The sequence below is a fragment of the Perognathus longimembris genome, chromosome 7 (genome assembly GCF_023159225.1).
Source record: "Perognathus longimembris pacificus isolate PPM17 chromosome 7, ASM2315922v1, whole genome shotgun sequence".
Classification (NCBI taxonomy): Eukaryota; Metazoa; Chordata; class Mammalia; order Rodentia; family Heteromyidae; genus Perognathus; species Perognathus longimembris.
This window is the reverse complement of record NC_063167.1, coordinates 8,090,934-8,111,692: the sequence shown is the minus strand read 5'-3', so window position 1 is coordinate 8,111,692 and position 20,759 is coordinate 8,090,934. Positions and strand designations below refer to the sequence as shown.

The 20,759-nt window shown below is 44.0% G+C and overlaps 1 protein-coding gene across 1 annotated transcript; it reads left to right on the top strand.

The window, feature by feature from the left end:
• Positions 1-7,680: 7,680 nt before the first annotated feature.
• Positions 7,681-16,717, top strand: LOC125355625 (arylacetamide deacetylase-like 4). Its single transcript, XM_048352079.1, has 4 exons — positions 7,681-7,848; positions 10,398-10,614; positions 11,294-11,357; positions 15,946-16,717. The coding sequence occupies exons 1-4, from the start codon at positions 7,681-7,683 to the stop codon at positions 16,715-16,717; spliced, it is 1,221 nt and encodes a 406-aa protein (XP_048208036.1).
• The last annotated feature ends 4,042 nt before the right edge of the window (positions 16,718-20,759 follow it).

Here is a 20,759-nt window from a genome sequence, read left to right as displayed (position 1 = left end):
CTTCTCAACAAAAGTGTTGCAATAGCAGCTCCAATTTTGCTGTTGAAATGCTGTGTGATAGAACGAACTTCATGTTCTATTGCCCATGTGATTTTTAAGTATTTATCACAATGGATGCCATTTTCACCTGGGCAAATCCATCAGATGTCATCTCAGTCTATTCCCATTTTGAGATGTTTATCTGCATACCACAGCTTCCTCATCACCAATCATTGGTCCTCCTTCTGTTAAAATTCTAAACATTCAGCAGACCTGTTAGCAATGACAACATGAACCCATGGAGAACCACACATATGACTGCTTTCCAGTCCAGATAAACTGAGCAGTCAGTGTTCCATGGAGGTCCTGCCCAGTGGCAGCACTTCCTCCTTTGTTAGTCTTCAGGGTCACACAGGAGGAGCTATAATTCTGCTCTAGCTACTCTTTGGGGGTGCTTACATGTTTTATATATCCATCTGTAAACAAAGAATGGGCTCTGTCTATCTCGTTTGCCTGGTTCTAACCAAGTCTTCAGGTAGCCATGACATAAAAATAATGAAGCAGGCATTGATACTGAAGGAGTCCAGGTTACCTGCCCCTGTATCTCACATCTGTTCCTCAGATCTGTCTCAGCCAAGTCTGACTTATCATTGTCAGTGTTGACAGATTGCTGCTGCATGTGTCTTGTGCATAACTAGGTGGGCCAGGAAGAGCCGGGTTCACAATGGATAACTCAGCGTGACTGTGGCCTGAGTGTGTCTCCAAAATGTGTGTGTTAGAAACAAGATAGACTGTGTGGTCTTCTGATTATCCATGACCAAGCAAGGAGACTCTACCAAGACTGGGCAGTGAACCGGAAGCTGGTTCTCAAAAGGAGAAGGGGACAAATTTGCTCTCAAATCCTATACATCTGTATTTCTATTTTTAGCAGATTCTCAGGTCACTGCTGTGAGTCTTCTCAGGTTCCAGGGCTTCACTGATATTTGGTCAGAGACCTCAGTGCTTATCGGAACACAGTGCATCCATTATCAAACTCGGAAAGGACTCAAACTCTTCCCATCACACCTTTGTGTCAGATTTGGTACACAGGCTATCACTGAATGAAGCATTGTTTCACTCACTATGGGGAAGACACAAACTGAGGTCAGATAGTGGAACATGCATTCATTCCCCAAGGTAATCTCTCAGGGACTGGGCCACAGTGTGATTGTCTACATATACCTTTCTGATCCTCAAAAAAAGAATCCTGGCCACTCCTCAGGAGGAAAGATAGAGAAAGAGAGTTGACCAGGTGCAGTATGAGTAAGAACCAACTGCTTGTAGCAGAATGAAAAATTCCACATAAGACAGTGACCCTAGTGGAGATTTGTAAGTTCGTTTCCTCATGGTGGGAAATTGTCTCAGGACCCAGGCCCAACCTTGGGATTGAAAGGCTACCTTTCCAGCCATCTCTGCTTTATAACTCAACATTACCCAAGCACTTGGAACAAAATCCAAATATCTTGCCTAGAACCCAGATAGGCCTGGTTCTTTGCCTCTTCCCTATCACCCCTTGCCCTTTTCTCCTCACTTGGCAGCATAGCTATCTAAGGCCTAGAAGACATGTAGGAAGAGTTGACGACATACTGCTCACTCTCCAGAAGTTCATGGCACATTACCCACTTGTCTATGAAGGACGATGGCCCCAGGCTCCCTCCCCACAAAAGGCATGATGTTTGGCACCCTCCTTCCAAGGCTCCTTCATGAGCCTGATTGCCATTCCCTGTGGAGGGTACACTTCTGTTTTGCTTTCATCAAGATTTTGCTCCTGCTTAAGTCTGTCCTATGTGAGTAACAAATGTCTTCCTCCATAGAAGACCAAGAACGTTCTAGCATTCAGGCAGAGTAACCCAAGTCTTTTGACTGTTTGAGCTAGGAGCCTTATGGAAACCCCTACCCAGAGGCAGATGACCTGATCCTTTCAGTCCTATAAGTCTATCTTATCTCTTGATTCCTGTTTGGTTGGTTGCTTTCTCTCTTTTTTTTTTTCTTTTCAGACAGTTCATGTATTTCCTATTTTACTACTCTGTTTCCAGGGTGATAGGGGAAGAACTAGGTAAGATTTTTTTTGGGGGGGCACAGTTATTGGACATTTTGCAGAGCAATGCCCATTTGTTCTGGATACTTCATGCTTACAATCCATCATGGATATGATGTCAATTCACGCCCTGTTATTGGATGGGGAGCTTTTCCACACACGGAGGAACAAATCTCTTCTACAAACCCATGTATTCCACTGATCCTGACTCAGCCTCACCTGTTTGGGCCCAATCTGCTCCGCTCATATGCCCGCTTTAATAAGTGACCACCACTGCCATCAGAAAGGGCACCAATGCTGATTCCAGTTCTGAAGGGTTGTTTCATTAGAGCATCATCCATAAATGTTAGGAGAAAGTTCCAAAAGCTAGCACTAGACCCTCCAGCCCTCTGACTCAGATCAAGCAAATGAGCCAATGTGTTGGGATCTGGACGATCCCTTTCTCCCCACCCCCCCTTGCGGGGAGAATGGTAACCACAAACTCTATGAAAGAGCACTCAGCCTGGCCCTCCGCCAGCGGAAGGCCAAAGGCGTGCTCACATGGGCAAGCGCTAAGTTGAGGACGGGTTGCTGAAGCTTCCCCTCCCCCCAGTCCCCCCACATGTTACCGAGGGCGGAGGCGAAAAGGAAGGCATCAGGGACACGCTGCGGTGGTGGGAGGCGTCTTAAAGACTTTAATATGGAAGGGCACTTATATAGAAGTAATGGCGGGAAAGAAAGGGGGCTGGCCAAAGGGCCAGTCATAGGCTAGGGAGCATGTCCATCAAGTGACATCACGAAACTTCCTTTGTGGGCGGGACAACCCCATCATGGTGGCACGCACGTGTTCACCTCCCAAGGGGTGGAGGCCAGAAGGTGGGAGGGACTTCCATTGTCCCAAGGCTGGTGGAAGGGCAGCCTTTCCCAGGCCATAATAATCCCCAACACCAATGGAACAGAATTGCTCTCAGTGATGAAAGAAGCTAATTATCAATCCCAGAGGGGACTCTAGAGGCCATTCCCACCCTGGGCTGCCAAAAGCCCTCACTGACCCCTTCTGGACCATGTACAACAAAGTAGAGAAGACTAATTTCTTAACAAATACCTATGGGCTGGGCTGGGAATGTGGCTTAGTGGTACAGTGCTTGCCTCCTATACCTAAAGCCCTAGGTTTGATTCCTCAGCACCACATATATAGAAAAGGCACTGTGGCACTGTGGCTCAAGTGGCAGAGTGCTAGCCTTGAGCAAAAAGAAGCCAAGGACAGTGCTCAGGCCCTGAGTTCAAGCCCCAGGACTGTCAAAAAAAGAAAGAAAAAAAGAAAGAAAAGAAAAGCCAATACCTATGGGCTTCGTTTTCAGTTTTATTCTCTCATCCTGGACCCCTGTCTTACAAAACCTGCTCCATAATGGAGGTTGAGAGAAGGCTTCAAGGATAGAGGCTCATTTCTTCTCATGTTCAGGAAGATCAAATAATTGCCAGTCACTTTGCCTTTTATAGCCTACACTGCAATCATAGAGTTAATATATACAGATTTGGGGTTCTTCATGTATTTCTCCATCCTTCTTTTTCTTGTTTATCCGAAATTTATTTTGTAGACAGATGACATTTACAACTTTTTCTATTTTATCCAGCCATAGCTCTATCCAGCATGAACTCTTGGACTTATGTAAAACCAATAGGGGAAACATGCTAAAGGGGCCATTTCAACATCCAGTCAACAGTCAAGTCTGCATAAGACCTGCAGCTATGTGGGGACAGATGGTTTTTAATTTGCTTTCTTCTGTCATAAAGATAGTGTGTGTTAAAAGACCCAGGTAGAAAAGGAGTCAGTTAGAATAGACAAGAAGATGTGAAGAAGGTTGTAAGTAGGACAGCATTTTATATATTAATAAGATTTGTGTCCTAAAGTGGAGGATTGTTGCAAAACAAAAATGATTTAGAGGAAAAACAGGAGAGTAAAAACTTGTCAGAAATTTGGTGGTGTTTCTGATAAGATTGAACTAATGGGAAATCCAGTGCTGTCTCAGTTCATTTATGGAAGGCTGGAAAAGAGAACAGCAGTTCACCAAGCAAAGGAAGATGAAGAGGTTCGTGTCACATGGACATCACCCTCCTTTGCCCTGCACCTAAAGCAAGAAGATCTCATGGCAGGTGACTTAGAGGAACAAAGAAGAATTATATTTGATTAAAAGTAATAGTAATGGCTGGGGATATAGCCTAGTGGCAAGAGTGCCTGCCTCGGATACACGAGGCCCTAGGTTCGATTCCCCAGCACCACATATACAGAAAACGGCCAGAAGCGGTGCTGTGGCTCAAGTGGCAGAGTGCTAGCCTTGAGCGGGAAGAAGCCAGGGACAGTGCTCAGGCCCTGAGTCCAAGGCCCAGGACTGGCCAAAAAAAAAAAAAAAAAAAAAAAGTAATAGTAAGTTGATGGTGATGAATATGAAGATGCAATAATAAAGAAGAGGATAGATTTCCTAGTCTATATGAGAAGAAATAAACTTTCTGGGAAAATATTTCACCCCTTAAAATTCATCCTTGAAGGGTATTGCATTTATTTATTCCTCATCTAGCTAAGACAGTGAACTGACTCCTGTTTCAACAGAAGACAATTTCTCATAGCTCTGTACATTAAATTTTTTTTACAGGTTTGTGTGATGGAAATCACAATAAGTCAAGGTAAACTAGCATGAAAGATTGCTCTGAAATTAAAGGATCCCTCTCTAGAGATTAATTCTTAAAGCTCTCTGTTCTATACCCAAAGAGGCCACTTGTCGTGAATTGACATCCTGCTCTCTCTTAATCTCAGCATGGTTTTCAACATGCCTATATGGTGCTCTCCTAGCTAGTGAGGAGTTTCAGGGGGATCCAGAAATGAGGCTGGGAAATATAAATCTGAGAGGCCAGTGAGGTTATTGAGAGCACACTGAAAGGAAGAGATTTCCCCTTGGGGGGAGGGGATATAGTAATGTAGAGACTTGGCAGAGAGAGTTCCAAGGGGGCACCCAGCTAGCAAGGGAATTCTTGGGGATTCTCAGGTACAGGGAAATTCCAAAGAATTAAAGCAGTAGTGCTCACCTCTTTTCTTTCTTTCCTTCTTCTTTTTGTTTCTAAGTACAAAAGGAAACTCAAGAAGGCTGTGGGGAGGGGGGGTGACTGGGAATGTGGCCTAGTGATAGAGTGCTTACCTAGCATGCGTGAAGCCCTTGGTTCAGTACCCATTCCCGAGTACCATGTAAACAGAAAAAGCTGGAAGTGGCACTGTGGCTCAAGTGGTGAGTGTTAGCCTTGAGCAAAAAGGAACTCAAGGACAGTGCCCAGGCCCTGAGTTCAAGCCCCAGGACTGGCAAAAGAGAAAGAAAGAAAGAAAGAAAGAAAGAAAGAAAGAAAGAAAGAAAGAAAGAAAGAAAGAGACATCCTTAGCATCTCTTATGATTGTTCCTAAGGATGTAAATTAAGGAAGTGGAATTTTTAAGAAAAAGGATTAAGGAAAAGGAAGTTACTGTTCTACTACAATACCATATGGCCCCAATTTATATAAACCTGAGGTAGGGAAATAGTTAATGTGATGGCTGAAAACAATGGCTTTGATGCTGATGAAAAAAGAATCACATAGGGCCTGCTGATGTTAATGGGAGGTCTGATCCCATACAGTCTTGATGGTGTGCCACCCACACAGATCATAAAAGGTAGCTCTCATCTGCCATCCAAGGCCAAGAAGACACGCAGGTGGAATGTGACACAAGACTTAAAATCTCTGGTCATTAATGACACAGCACCAGGTTTTTGAGAATGATGGCATCTTCAGACCCAAATAAAGTTTGACATCTTGGGACTTCCTCAACAGTCCTATTTTGAGCCTGCCTGTCCCACTGGTAGATGCACTTGTGTGCCTCTTTGTGTGGTTTGTATTTATTAACCAGCTCCATTTTAAGTGTCTTCTGTATTGGTACTTGATTGCTTTCTCTGATGAGACCAAGAATCTTCTGGTCCCTAGATCCAGTGACTCATACACAGTGAATACCCTGGGGTAGAATTTTGCCTCATGCCTCTTGACACAATGCTGTTGCTGGGATAGGAAACATCACTTCTCTCTGCTTCAGTGTTCACTGTGCCTTCTCTTGACCTCCTTGAGTCTCCTATAAGAATGCCCATTATTTGGATATATGTTTCTCAATTCTCACCAGGACAGTCACATGTTTCTGGATCTTTAAATCAATCCACCTCAGTTACCTGTGTAAAGAACCTTATTCCAAAGATGGTTACTTACTGCAATTCCAGGTGACTGATCTTTAAACAAGCACCATTTGGCACACAGAAAGCTCCATGGGACAGGTGTTGACCTACAAATCCATTCCAGTGGCTATGATGCCTCCAGATGTGCTTGGTGTTGGGTAGTTTATCTTTACTATTATCTGTACCAGAATTACTCAAAGATGAGATTGGTTATCCTTGTCCCTGCTTAGTCTTTTCTGTTTCCAATGGAGGCCTCTCAGAAGAGAATCAAAATGTGGTGTCTGTTGCTGGGGATTGAACTAAAGGCCCCATGCATGCATGCACTCGACCCTTGAGCCATATACCTTCAGCCACTGAATTTATTACTGGACAAGTTGAGGTTCAATAAGGCCCCCAGTTGAGAAGATTTCAATTGAAAATATAACTTGTTTCTCACTGTTCCCATGAAGGGGCAGTCATCCCTGGGACCAGGTACTGCCAATGAAGTAATGGCTGCTAAGGCAAAAAGATAGGAAAAAACATCCACAGATGTTTCTATGATTTTCCCACAGGAAGACAAAAGCAAGGCTGAATAATCAGATGCACAGCTGGGTGGCCGCAATGATTTCAGTGTGCTCTGGGGGGAAAGAGCTACTCTTGGTTGTCTTAGAGGGTAAGTCGTGGCAGGTGCATGGAGGCTTGTCAGTGAGAAGCAAAGAATGGTGGTGGTTGAGGGTGTGGGCCTTCATTTCTTAGATATGTATGAAAAGTGTACTCATAGGTAAATTGTTTGCCGTCTCTCAACATTGTTCACGCGGGAAAGTGCTGTTTCTATTAGATCATCCAGGCCACACATGTCAAATCATGGAACTATAGAAAATAAAAGAGATGGCGAATATAAATACTCATTGTGAAGCCTAATTTTGCCTTTGAACGCATCAGGGTAGTGAGGTGGATGAGGGGATGCAGGACTAGGGTAAGGGTGGGTGGTGGCTCTTCTTCCACTTGTACTTTGGCACACAGACAGCTTTGCTAATCTCTGATTTTCTAACTGAGAGGAGAGACTCAAGCCTCTTGACAGGACTTCCTCAATGTTTTCCTAATCTCTGAGCAGCTTGGCTTAGTATCAACTCCCAGGAACACTTTAGCCACTGTTTGTCCCTCTCCTAACCAGGTTGGTGAATATAAGGTGGTGTGACAAAACATAGCCTTGATTTGGAACAAGGTGGCAGGACCTCACTCCTGTTGGGATAAAACGTATCCAGTTGTGAATCAGATGCAGTCACTTGCATTGAAGATGTTTTCCATGTGCTAAAACTGCTACCTGCAGTGGAGAATCAGACTCTGCAAGTTATAAAGTGCTTGGGTCTGCGATCTTCTCCAGGTGACCGAAGTTCCCTAGCCCACTCTGAAGGAAGAAGGGTGCCATGATTGCTTTGCTGGTGACCCTTCTCACTGTTGGGTGTTTCCTGTTTCTGGGAGTCGGCTTGTGGGTTTTAGTGGAAGACTTGTGGATTATTGAAGTTCCTCGTGCCATCAGCCAGCCATTGAAGTTTCGGATTCTGTGCTTTGCCTTCTACCTGTTACTGAAATGGGTAAATTTTACTTTTTAATGATTAGGACTTCCTGGAGTGCTGAGAACCTGAATGTTGGGAGAGTATTCTGCAAAAAATTATGTGCTTTTACGATGTTAGTGAATGCTCTTTTGAATGGCCAGTAGAGTGGCCATTCAATGAACTGACTGGATTCACTTTCCAGACAGACAGGAAGCATAAGAAACGCAGAGAGCAGATTTCTCGTGAGAAAGAATCTATGGTCTTTATGTGTTAGACATTGAGTTGAAGTAGTGCCTGATGGCCTTGTCTGTGCAGGGTAGCGTGAGTCAAAGAATCCCTAACCAAGGGGCTGGGGATATGGCCTAGTGGCAAGAGTGCCTGCCTCATATACATGAGGCCCTGGGTTCGATTCCCCAGCACCACATATACAGAAAATGCCAGAAGTGGCGCTGTGGCTCAAGTGGCAGAGTGCTAGCCTTGAGCAAAAAGAAGCCAGGAACAGTGCTCAGGCCCAGAGTCCAAGCCCCAGGACTGGCAAAAAATAAAAAAATTTAAAAAAAATAAAAAAATAAGAAAAAAAGAATCTCTAACCAGTGGGTGAACCACTTCCTGTTATTCATTGGGAGGAAAGAGCTTTCATTTGGATGGGTGAGGCTCCAATTTGCTGAGATGTCTTCGAGTCTGCAGTTGTCGATCAGTTTGGAATGGTTGGAACCAACAGTCATGAATCATAGCCCTGAATTTTAATATCTAGCAAGGAAGAGTTGTTGCCAATGAAAAATTAGTCATTCATAACGTTGGGAAGGATAAAAAATGTCTTCTGTGACATTAATAGTGCCTGACGAATAGCGTCTGTTCTGGAGCTCTGCAACTTACACCAACAAGAGACAGAATAGTGAGACTAATTGCATAAGATATGTATATAAGCATATACAATTATATACATATGATTATATGTATGTATGCATGTGTGATTTCATGTATGCATGCATGCATGTATGTATGTATGTATGTATGTATGTATGTATCTATCTATCTATCTATCTATCTATCTATTGTGCCAGTAATAGAGCTTGAATTCAAGGCCTCACATTCTCACTCAGCTTCCTTGATCGTGGCTGGTGCTCTATCATGTGAACCATCCTCCTATTTACTATTTTCTGGCTATTGGAGATGGAATCTGTCCTACTTTTTCACCCAGGCTGGCTTCCAACTGTGATCCTCTGATCAGCCTCTTTCATAATTAGGATTATAGTCATAAACCTCTACTGCCCAAATAATATAAATAGTTTAATGCATAGGTATTTTTCAAACCCTAGAAAGAAGTGACGCCTGAGAGATCAAATGGCATCATCAAAACTAGCAACAAGAAGATGTAGGGAAGACAATGGAAGCAGGATACAATTTGGTATTAGAAAACTCTGAGAAAGTAGCAGAAAACTACAAGGAGGATACTTGAATAAGATCAGTTGTCCGTTTTCAAGTATAGAATTCTCCCAATGTAGGCAATGGATGGAGGAAAGTCCATATTGTCTTGCTCTACCATTGCTGTGTATGTATGGTAGGTGGTCATAGCAAGAGTGGGGACAATGCCAGGCCTTGAACTCCCTTTAGGTTTCTGGTGTTCTCCAGTGAGATGGGAGACCACACAGCAGGTCCATAGTGATGATGAACCTGGGTGAGGAAAACCAGCTGAACTCATCAACTCATTTCCAGCTTCAGCTGTCAGAGAACAAATCATTTTCAGTGTGAGACATTTGTGGTTATCAAGGTTCATTCCCACCTTTGTCCTTTGGTAATCTAATGTTATGATGGATTGAGCCTTATGATTAGTCTGCATCCAGTAGTGCCTTCCTCACACAACGTCACACTGTTCCTATTAAGAACAAGACAGATGACGACAAAATCATGAAAAAAAGGCAGCTAGTCTTTGCAATGGTCATTCTATGCAAATATCCGTCACGTCCCAGAAAGCACTGAGTAGTGGTGATTATTTCTGTGGGACCTTGGGGGCATTGGCAGGATAGGTGAGGTTGACTCACCTGGCGATGGAACACCACAGCCTCAGAGCTGCCAAGGCTGTGGAGAGAGGGTGGACTCTACCACAGGCCTCTGGTTCACCCTCAGCTTTGCATGGACTGCGTGTGGAGGGAGAGGCCCCCAGCAGTCCAAATGTGGCTCTGAGATGAAAACTAGTAGCTTTCCTAAGATGTACGCACAATGGATGGATTGGGCATTAAATGAAGGCATCAATGTACCTCACGAATAAGGAAGGGAAAGGCTGGAAGAAATGAGCTAAGACTCAGAATAGAAACAAGCCCACTAGGCCAGGAATGCTTTCAATGGAGACCACAGGAAATTCTGATGAGCCCAAAAGACCATTTTCCCTGAGCGTTTATACCTTTCCACTTCTCAGATCCAGCTTCAATATTTATGTACCTTATGGAAAAATGACTCAGTCACATCAAAAGAGGAGCTGTGCCCATACTGATGGGCTGGGATTGACTAGAGAATGGCCAGTCTCAGTTGGTGGGAGGGAATTGAGTCTTGGAACAGACAACTGGATTTTGTCTCTGTCTCTCACACAGGGGAATATATTGGAGAGGCTGAGAATTTGCTCCATGCCTCATGTATTCCAATTTGTATGTGATCGATTACCTAAGACAAATGACCCTAACTTGATGGTGACCAACATGCGATTTGGAACAATTAAGGTGAGGCTGTACCAGCCCAAGGAGACCTCCTCCAGCCTCAGGAGGGGCATTGTCTTCTACCATGGAGGTGGCATGGTGATGGGCAGTCTGGGTAAGGAATTTTCCTGTAACATTGGGCATGGGAGGTGAAGGACCTTATTACTGCTCAGGGTCATGCACTTACCTGATACTTGATGGTATCGAGAGATGGCAAAGCAAGCGGCATTGGAGCTTGGTGTAGAGATGCCAGTAAGAGGCTAAGTGACACCTCAGTTGATAGAATTCAACCTCTCTGGCAATATTCTTCACACTATCATCTCTCAGTCCATGTAAGAGACCTGAGATGACCCAATGAGGTTGCTAGGAACGTGGCTATGACTCTTTCCTTCCTTTCCGTTATAGCCTTTGTCTTCTGTCTCACAGAACTTGAAACAAACTAAGCACCATGTCCTCTCCAGCCACACCTATTTCCTCATCAAAGTGAATATATGAAATTATTACTATTCCTCCCTTTACCTGAAACTCCTTAGTATAGGCTTTGTCCATTTCAAATGCCTGAACCTTCTAGATCTCCAGGTTCCTCTGATCGTAAAATAAACATTGCAATAGATGAACTTCACGGTCCACTTGAGCTATGATGTGTGGTAAATTGCAGATATCAGAGGTGAGAAGAAAAGGACACAGAGTGTATGCTACCCACAGGCCTACATCAGCAGCTGCTGTCAGTGTGGCCGTGGTAGAACATGTTGGGTCCTCATCATGGCCCACACTGGATTGTTCTTGTCTTGCAGATTTTTACCACAATGTGTGCAATTTCCTGGCTCAGAAGTCAAACTCAGTGCTTCTCTCAGTGGGGTAAGTGGAGTAAGAGAGGGGGAGTAGCCGTTCTGGAAGATAAAGGAATCCTGACACCAGCTGCCCTTTCATAATTCACTCCCAGACAGAGAAACAGACAGCACCAGGACAACAGAGGCCTGGAATAAGATGTTCGTAACAGCCAGGCACCAGAGCTCACTCCTTTACACTTAGTTAATCAAAAGGCTGGCATTTGAGGATTGTGGTTTAAAGCCAATCCAGGAAGAAAAATCTGTGAGACTCTTACCTCTAATCAACCATCAAAACAAGTAAGCAGGGCTGGGGATATGGCCTAGTGGCAAGAGTGCCTGCCTCGGATACACGAGGCCTTAGGTTCAATTCCCCAGCACCACATATACAGAAAACGGCCAGAAGCGGCGCTGTGGCTCAAGCGGCAGAGTGCTAGCCTTGAGCGGGAAGAAGCCAGGGACAGTGCTCAGGCCCTGAGTCCAAGGCCCAGGACTGGCAAAAAAACAACAACAACAAAAAAAAACAAGTAAGCAAACAAACAAAACAAAATACCCTCCACAAACTAGAGATGGAGCTGTGACTCGATTGGTAGAGAACTAGCCTTGATCAACCAAAGCTCTGGGACAGCACCTAGGCCCTGAGTTCATGCCCCAGAGCTATAGGACTCTCTCTCTCTCACTTCTCTCTCTCTCTGTCTGTCTCTCTCTCTGTGTCTCTGTCTCTCTCTCCTCTCTGTCTCTCTCTGTGTGTGTCTCTGTCTATCTGTCTCTCTTCTCTCTCTGTGTCTCTGTCTCTCCTCTCTCTCTCTCTGTGTCTGTCTGTGTGTGTGTGTGTGTGTGTGTCTCTCTCTCTCTCTCTCTCTCTCTCTCTCTCTCTCTCTCACACACACACACACACACACACACGACCATCACTGGGCATGCAAAGAGGAGCAGTGGTAGAGTAAATACTAGATGACATACCTTGATTTTCTTCCCTTTTCATCACTTTAACGAATGCAGCACAAAAATATCTTAAAGGAGGAAGGATTTTTATTTTATGGAACGAGAGGTGCCATCAAGGCTGGCTTGTTTCATTCCTGTGGTGAGGTAGGACATTCTGGTGGCAGGAGCATATGAAGAAATAAAGCAATGGTGCTCACATCATAGTAGCAGAGAGAGATAGAAAGGGCCAGAGATACGACACCAGTCAAACACTAAGACCCCATGACCTATTTTCTATGACTAGGACCCACAACAAACCACCTCTCATTAATGCCACCAGATGATTCATCCATCAATAGACTCACTCATTGATAATGTCAGAGACTCCATTATCCAGTCATTTCTTAACAATTGGACCCACCATCTGTCAAGCAATCACTCAACCCATCAGACTTTTAGTTGGATACTTCATAACCAAACCTTAGCTTTCTGCCATGAGCACCTAGGGCTTATAGCCATCCCACAATTTGGAATTCCTGTCCAAGGATCCTCAAAGTCTTAAGAGTAACAACATTGTTCAAAAGTTCAAGTTTAAAGTCACATCAGAGACTCAAGGTAAATGACTATTGTGGGGTCCTGAAAACTTGGAATATGTAAAGGCAGAGTAAATATTCCCATTCGAAAAGTAAAGGATAGAGGCACAGAAGCAAAAGGGAAACATAAGTATTAATCCCCAGGGTTCCCTTTCTGTCATCTGGAGCAAGAGAATGTGTGATATGATCCTCAAATGATATTGGCAGTTCTGCTCCTATGGCTGTTGGCGAGAAGTCTTTCTCTCCCTGCGCTGGGTCTGAACACAGGCTGCAGATGTGCTTAGCCTATGATCCATAGCCCTGACATCATGACATCATGACCCAGCACTGGACCTTAGGCTTCACGCTCACACCGTTGCCATCATATTCATATCCTATCATAGTAACATCCCACCACCAATCACAGCCCAATAATGCCAGCAGATTATAAATCCAGCATTTTTTTGTCTGTTGTTGAAGTTGGAACCCTCATGGACTCATTACCAGATAGTGGTCTCAGTTAGGTACCTTTCCAGATTCTTGACATCTCAAAGAACTGAATAAAATGTACATGGTAATGTGAGGCGCACAGATTTATTGAATATAAAATAGTGATGAAGTGGAGCACATTTCATACTGTGGGAGCAGGCCACAGCAGGAGAGCACCAAGGCTTTCACAAATGGGGCCTGGGATAATTTAAGACTGCTTTAGGCTGAGTGGAAGGTTGAGAACTCCTCCCACAGGAAGGGTACTTCTTGATGGACAGTTATCAGCGGCAAGTGATGGCTTATAATAGTTTTTAACATGCATGCTAATTCCCACAATGCATTCTGTTACACTGCTATGAATGATATGCAGAGCAGAAACATTAAGCCTTAACTATGGATTTTTCTCCTCAAGAGTTCTCTTTAGCAAGCACAGCTAGGTGTAGTAATACACATGTGTCATTAAGGAGGTTTTCTTTTCTTTTCTTTTAAAAAATATATTTTTATTATCAAACTGAATTACATAGAGGTTACAGTTTCATACATTAGGCATTGGATACATTTCTTGTACTGTTACCTCGCCCCTCATTCCCCCCTCCCTCCCCCCCCGCTTTATTTTCTTGAGTAAGCAAAATTGTCTGCCAATTGGCTATTTGCCAGTACTCTTTGTTTTTGTTTTGTTTTTGTTTTTTTTTGGCCAGTCCTGGGCCTTGGACTCAGGGCCTGAGCCCCTGGGCTTCTTCCCGCTCAAGGCTAGCACTCTGCCACCTGAGCCACAGCACCCCTTCTGGCCATTTTCCATATATGTGGTGCTGGGGAATCGAACCGAGAGCTTCATGTGTAGGAGGTAAGCACTCTTGCCACTAGGCCATATTCCCAGTCCCCTGCCAGTACTCTTTGATGGATATGAGGTACAGAATTAAGTGGTGTCTTGGGGTATTACTTAGGCAAGGACTGGTAAGAGGGCCAGTTGTATATGTGGCTATGCAAACAGTAGGCTCTGTTTTCTCTGCCTGCTTCAATCCATACATGTCTCGATAATTTGACCCATCAGCTAGAGAACAAGGCTGGAGTAAAAGAGCCTTTGCAAGAGAAATACAGCGTACCGAATTGAACAAAGGAGCTATGCAGCAATATCCAATAACTATTTGGTAAATGAACCAACCTAAGAGTCTATTAAGATGTAAAGAAATCTTAGTAAAATTAAAGGAAACATGTAGCCTGATAATATCCTTGAGAATTCAAAAGCAATTAAAACCAAGTCAATATTTTAAAAATTCACCTAGGCCCAATGAAACAATTTAAAAGGGAATAAACAAAGTAAGGTAAACCTGAGATTCAGGATAGCATGTCTTCCAGGGGACAAATGGATGAAGATGGCAGGGAATCAGAATTGTCTGAAGGTTATGGACAATGTCTTGTTTGTTGGTAGAGTGATGGTTCAATAAGTTGTATTTTCTTGCATTTTTTTCAAATTCCTACATAAATACTTCTAATCAGCTGCTAGGAAGGTAAAGACCACTGTGGAAAGTAGCTAACGAAACAACCCTAGTCCTTTGGAAACCAAGGGAACAGTTGAGTGAAAGTAGAACCAGTTAGGCACTTGTCACTATGATACTGGGTTATAATCCAAAAGATCACAGAAAGTCAATGTGATACCATCTAGAGAACAAAATGAGAGATATAAAATTAAGAATTGTTTTGTTACTTTATGTTTCATTGATTGGCAAGATTTAATTTTGGATTACCCAAGAACAAGTAGTCAATGCAGCTGCAGGACTCTAGTAAGTCACTAAGTACCACTAAGCTTCAATCATAACTCTGAGGAGGAGAAAATCCTTCCAGTTCAGAGACCTTATCCCACTATCTAATATGATGTCTGGGTTTCCAACATAACAGTCCATGATCCAAAAAGCCTTGGAGAAAGTGAAGATCCCTTGAACAGAGATTGAACAAAGGTATACATGGTCAACTGCACTGATGTCTTCTGAGGAACTTCACAGTGTGTCATGATAGCAGATACTTTCAGAGATCTGGCCCATGGCCCAGAGCAGACTGATGGGCAGCTGTGGAAGTACTCAGGGAGAAAAGGAGCTTCAGACCCACCAGAGGGCTGCCCTAGGGAGTGTCTAGGAGAAATGGTTGAGAGATGCTTCAATACAGGAATACCTGCTCTGTTCCTCTGACATGATCTCCTCTCCTTTCCTATTCTCTGTTCTCTTCTTGAAAGCAATTCCAGTTTGACCTCAGCCTAAACCTCCCCATCACTACTGACAGACAATGGGGACCAGTGACAGCTTCAATTGTTTGTTTTCTCTTTCCAAAGCCAACAGATTTCAATTTGTACAATCCTGTGTGAGTCTGATCATGTATGGAGTCAGTATATGGATTTGGATGGAGAATTTCAGGCACTCTGACTCTGGACAGGTTCTTTATACACACACACACACACACATACACACACACACACACACTGCCTAACACACCTCACAATGTGAATGAAGATTTTAGTTGTTAGGAACAGTCTGAGATTTTCATGGTAAGTGGTCTGTCTCCTCAGTGTGGTAGAAGTTGTTCAAATGGCCTCTGCTAAGCCTTCTGCTCACTAGGGTACTGGGCTTCCTATTTCCTCCATAGGTACCGCAAGCTTCCTGACTACCATTTTCCTGTTGGTCACTCAGATTGTCTGAATGTCACCATCCACTTCCTCAAGGCACTGAAAATGTATGGGGTGGATCCCTCTCGGGTTGTGGTCTGTGGAGACAGCATTGGAGGCGGGGCTGTGGCTCTTGTCACCCAGGCCTTGGGGGGCAGAACAGATCTTCCAAAGCTCCGGGCTCAGATCTTGATTTACCCAGGTGTCCAGGCCATCAATCTGCAGTTACCATCATATCAACAGAACAAAAATGTCCCATTTCTCACCAGAGATTTCATGTTTACATGTTTCAGCCAATATTTTAGAGTTGACCCCTGCTGGAAAGATGCCTTGTTGACAGGTGCTTGTATTCCTGCAATTATGTGGGAGAAGTATAAGAAATGGGTGAGCTCTGACAATCTCCCTGAAAGGTTCAGAAACAAAAACTACAAGCCTGAATTTCACGCACCTTTTAATGAGGCTGCCTATCTGGAAAGCAGGCAACTTTTTGACGCAGGCAATGCCCCCCTCCTGGTGGAGGACCAGGTTATTGCTCAGGTTCCTGAGGCCCTCATAGTGACCTGTGAGTGGGATGTTCTCCGAGATGATGGCCTGCTGTATAAGAAGCGCTTGGAAGACCAGGGGGTCCCTGTGAGCTGGTACCATGCAGAAAACGGTTTTCATGGATGCTTGACATTTCTTGATGGGATTTTTTCTTTCCCTTGTTCCCTGAACATTGCAAATGCTATCATCAACTATCTCAAGAACATATGATGAAGTAATGGTGTTTCTCTGTGATAATGAATTTGTCTAGTATGTACAAGGCCCTGGGTTCAGTCTGTGAAGAGAGAAAAACAGAAAGAAGACAACAACCAAAGAAGTATGGTATTAATCTTGGGTCCCTGAGTAAGATGGGTTCAGAATGTTCTCTGCCACCAGCTGAGGCCTTAGTAGAGTTCTACAACATTGAGAAAAGCAATTAATTAATGAATGCATGGTCCAAGTCATGAAGAAACTGAGCAATAAAGGTTACTTGGCCTCTTAAACAAGGAAGTCTAGTCTGTTTCCTGTACCCACAATGTTCACTGTTTCAGATGCAGAATTCTCTGCCATTCTCACACAGAGAATCACTACCAAAAACATTAAAATGAATTGGGATTTTCTGGAAACTTTAACCTGTAGGTCTGTGGGTACTAAATTGTACCTGTTGGCCATGTCATCACTGGTTAATCCATACTCTTGATGACAAAGTTTTTCAGGGGCCACACTCACGCTCAAGGTGGAGTCACCTCATTGTGTCCCAAGATCACCTGTCAAGGCACCATTTGCTTTGCCTCCAGCTGACCTGAGAATGATATTTCCTCTCAGTCTGGGCTAGAATACACAAAGAGAGCTTTGGAGGAAAGAGAGAGAAGAGTCAATTGGGGAGGAATTGAAAGGTGTTTTGTTCGTTTAAAACTTGCATTAGAATCACTGTGGCAGATCTTTGCCTCCCAAAAGTCAGGTTCTCAGGGCCAAGTCTTTTATGGGAAATCGACAGGGCCATTAGAGTCGGTCCTGAAGGGAGTCAACTGTAGCCTCCTTTCGCAAGTAAGCTTCTGTGTCCCGCAGGTGGTTGATTAGAGAGCAACTCAGCATTTCTTCTCCAGTACTATTCTCTTTCCTCAAAAAAAGTGATACGACCTTCTCATTGCTCGCTGGGTCTGCCACAGGAGTCTGCATGATCCAGGTGCAAGATGAGCATGCGTGAGAGGCCCAGTCCCACTGTGGTCCTGACTTAGGGAACTGATGAAGATGGAGGATATCTTCTGCACATCCATCACGTCTCTGGGTACCAATATTGTCTCAGTTACACTTTTCATCTTATGAGTACTTGAAGAACCACTTAGAGGAGGCATTGATTTGGGTCTCTGGTTTCAGAGGTTCAGAGCATACAGAAGTTCAGTTGATCATGGTGAAGGGGATCTTGACAGCTGTGACATGAGAAGACATTATTTTCCTCTTTCCAGGCATCACGAATTGGGTAGCTTCACACAACACATTACACCATGGTTTCTGTGGGCCAGGGGGTTGAACACAACTTGCCTAGATGCTGGTTCATGGCTATACTAGACATTCATGAAGGTATTCTGTCTCATCCCAGTTTCATCTAAGAATGATGCATACCAACCTTAGGTTTTTAGGTAGAAGGCAATCTCTTCAGGTTAGAAATCAAGAAGATGAGTTTCCTTCTAGCCATTGCCCAGATGTCATCAATACTATCTTCTCAAATCCATGTACACAGTTTTCTTCTGTGACTGTCTCCAAATGGCTCCCCCCTCCTTCATAAGCAAGAGAGACAAACTACAGGAAGGTGGTCCCTGGAACGATTATGATGGAATCACAAAACTATCACCACAGAGCACAACTAGGAGGGATCTACTCCATGTGTTTCCTTGCTTTCAAGTTGTGAGTGGAAGCATTCTGGCACTCCTGGAAAACAACAGGGTCATGGAACTTGGTAAGCTTTTGGCATCTATGGGAGAAACAAAGAACACTGATGTATAAGGGGACTCCAGAGGTCTCTTCTCCCTTGAGATGGTCTTTCCTGATCAAATCTTCAGAATGTGCCCAACAACCAAGGATGCTTGTCTCCATTTTTCTTGTGTGGATGTGAAAAATCTGCTCAGAGTCAGAGTGGCCATCATTCTCCATCCATCACAAGCTCATCATTCTATCAATGAATAAACCCACATGGGGTGGTACAAGTAGAAAGCTTAGGGTCTGGAAAAACCAACCTGGTTGGGGGCAGGGGGGGGAGGGAGGCGACTGAAGTCACTGCTGGTCTCATACCTAAAAGTAGAGATGTGGAAGCTAAGATAGATTGAAGTCTAGAAGGTGTTTTCAGCCAGAGATAGGTGATGAAGAAAACAGAGGAGAGATAAGTGCTAAGGAAGTAACAGATGGGAGAGGAGGAATTGGAGAGAGGATAGGAGAAGAGAGGAAATGTGAGGAAAAGAGACTAGAGCAGAGGAGAGGAATCTACTTAAGTTCAACATCTCTCAGATATATGCAGTGCTCTGACAGTCTAAAGCCACTTCTCAGGATGAGTGACTTTACCAGCTGTTTCATCAAACAGCTGTATCCCCTGGTGCACTTGCTCATGAGCATTTTTCCATCCTCTCTTCGGGGGCCATCATTGTCTTTTGGAGATATGAACTCTAATGCTGCAAGTTCAGACATCATGACATCTAGGTAGGGGTGAGTCACTTGATTCTAAAATAATGCTCTCCTCCATGCAACAGAGAGGAACAGCATTATAAACACCTTGTCCTCCTGTCTATCCTGCTCGTGGTTACCAATCACGAGATGGATCCACTGGAGAAGGAGAACCTAACAGGAAGGTCTTGAAGTCCCTCTGACTTCTTTTTCCTCTATGTACCGCTGACATAGGATGCATAAATCCCCTTCTGTGAGCGAGATGTCCGACTTGCTTCTGAGCAAATGTGGCGTCGGTGACTGCATGCATACGCTTCCATGTTTGTGACTCCATCTGAGTAGTTCTGATGATGATGACCTGGCTCCCGTCTCTCCCTCCAGCTTGTGCAGGGAGAAGCAGCCATTTAGAGAAAGTCAGAAGAAAAGAAAAGTCTAACTGGATTCGAGAAGGCACAAATGCTGATATCTGACCAACAGCTAGAAAGAAACACAGGCTCTCAGTCTCCCACCTGAGGGGACTGCACTCTACCTCACAACCAAAGGTTCACTATGGGTCATTTCTAGTTGACATTCTGTTGAGACTGAACTGCAAGACATTCAGGAAAGCCCAGTGGAGCCCTAAACCAGAATTTAGCCAAGCTTTGTCCATCCTTGACTTACAGAAACCATGATATAGTGAATGTGTTGTGCTTTTACAGAATTAGTAATAAGTTGGACATGTACAAAGAAAAAGATGACATCCCCTTCCATTAAAGGTTCATGCCTTGTAAAAGAATGAGATCTGAAAATTGTGTTGAAGCCAGCCTGGGCAGGAAAATCCATGAAGCTCTTAATCCAATTCACCACCAGAAAACTAGAAGTGGAGCTGTGTATCAAAATGGTAGAATGTTAGCCTTGAGCAAAAGAACTCAGGGACAGTGCCAAGGAAGCTGCGGATGATGTCTGCTTGAGCTCTGAGAAGCCCCATAGAATTGCACATGTTGACACGAGGGGCCTAAAGGAACACACCTCCATCAATCCTAGGATATGAAAGGGGTTGTTACCATTACTTACGTGTGTCATTATTTTGAGACATGAACTTGCTATGTAGCCCAGACATACCTAGAGTTTGCTATGCCTGTGATTCCACCACAAAACTTCTGGTATTAGGGGAGTTGTAATCATGTCTGGTTATGTTAATGATTCTTGATTGAGAACTGAAATAGGTTGAGAGATGTGTGAGAGATTTGAAAAGCACATTTTTCTTTTTTTGGTGAGGGCATTCCTATAGAGGATTAAATGAAAGAGAAAACCCATAAGGAATTAGAGATGCAATATTCCATAGATGTCAGACTCACAAAAAAGAGGAAACCAGAAAGCCAGTGGATGTAGGCACCTCTCTCTCTCTCTCTCTCGTCTCTCTACTTGACTGCCATGATGTGACTACCTTACAATATCCTCTCCACCACAACTGATGCAGCTTCTCAAAACACTGAACCACATAGACCCCCACCAGTGCTTCCCCCCTTTAACAGTTCTTTGGGTGATTGTTATAGGAGTGGAAAGTGTGATCAACACAGTATTACCACCCAGAGAGGCGACGGTGGCACAGAACAGGTCCTTCAACTTCATCATGTTC

Excerpts from the sequence above, each read along its gene's own strand:
- LOC125355625 (XM_048352079.1), top strand. The coding sequence starts at position 7,681 with ATGATTGCTTTGCTGGTGACCCTTCTCACTGTTGGGTGTTTCCTGTTT. Across the intron at positions 10,615-11,293 it reads CATGGTGATGGGCAGTCTGG|ATTTTTACCACAATGTGTGC; the intron begins GTAAGGAATTTT and ends CTTGTCTTGCAG. Across the intron at positions 11,358-15,945 it reads TCAGTGCTTCTCTCAGTGGG|GTACCGCAAGCTTCCTGACT; the intron begins GTAAGTGGAGTA and ends TTTCCTCCATAG.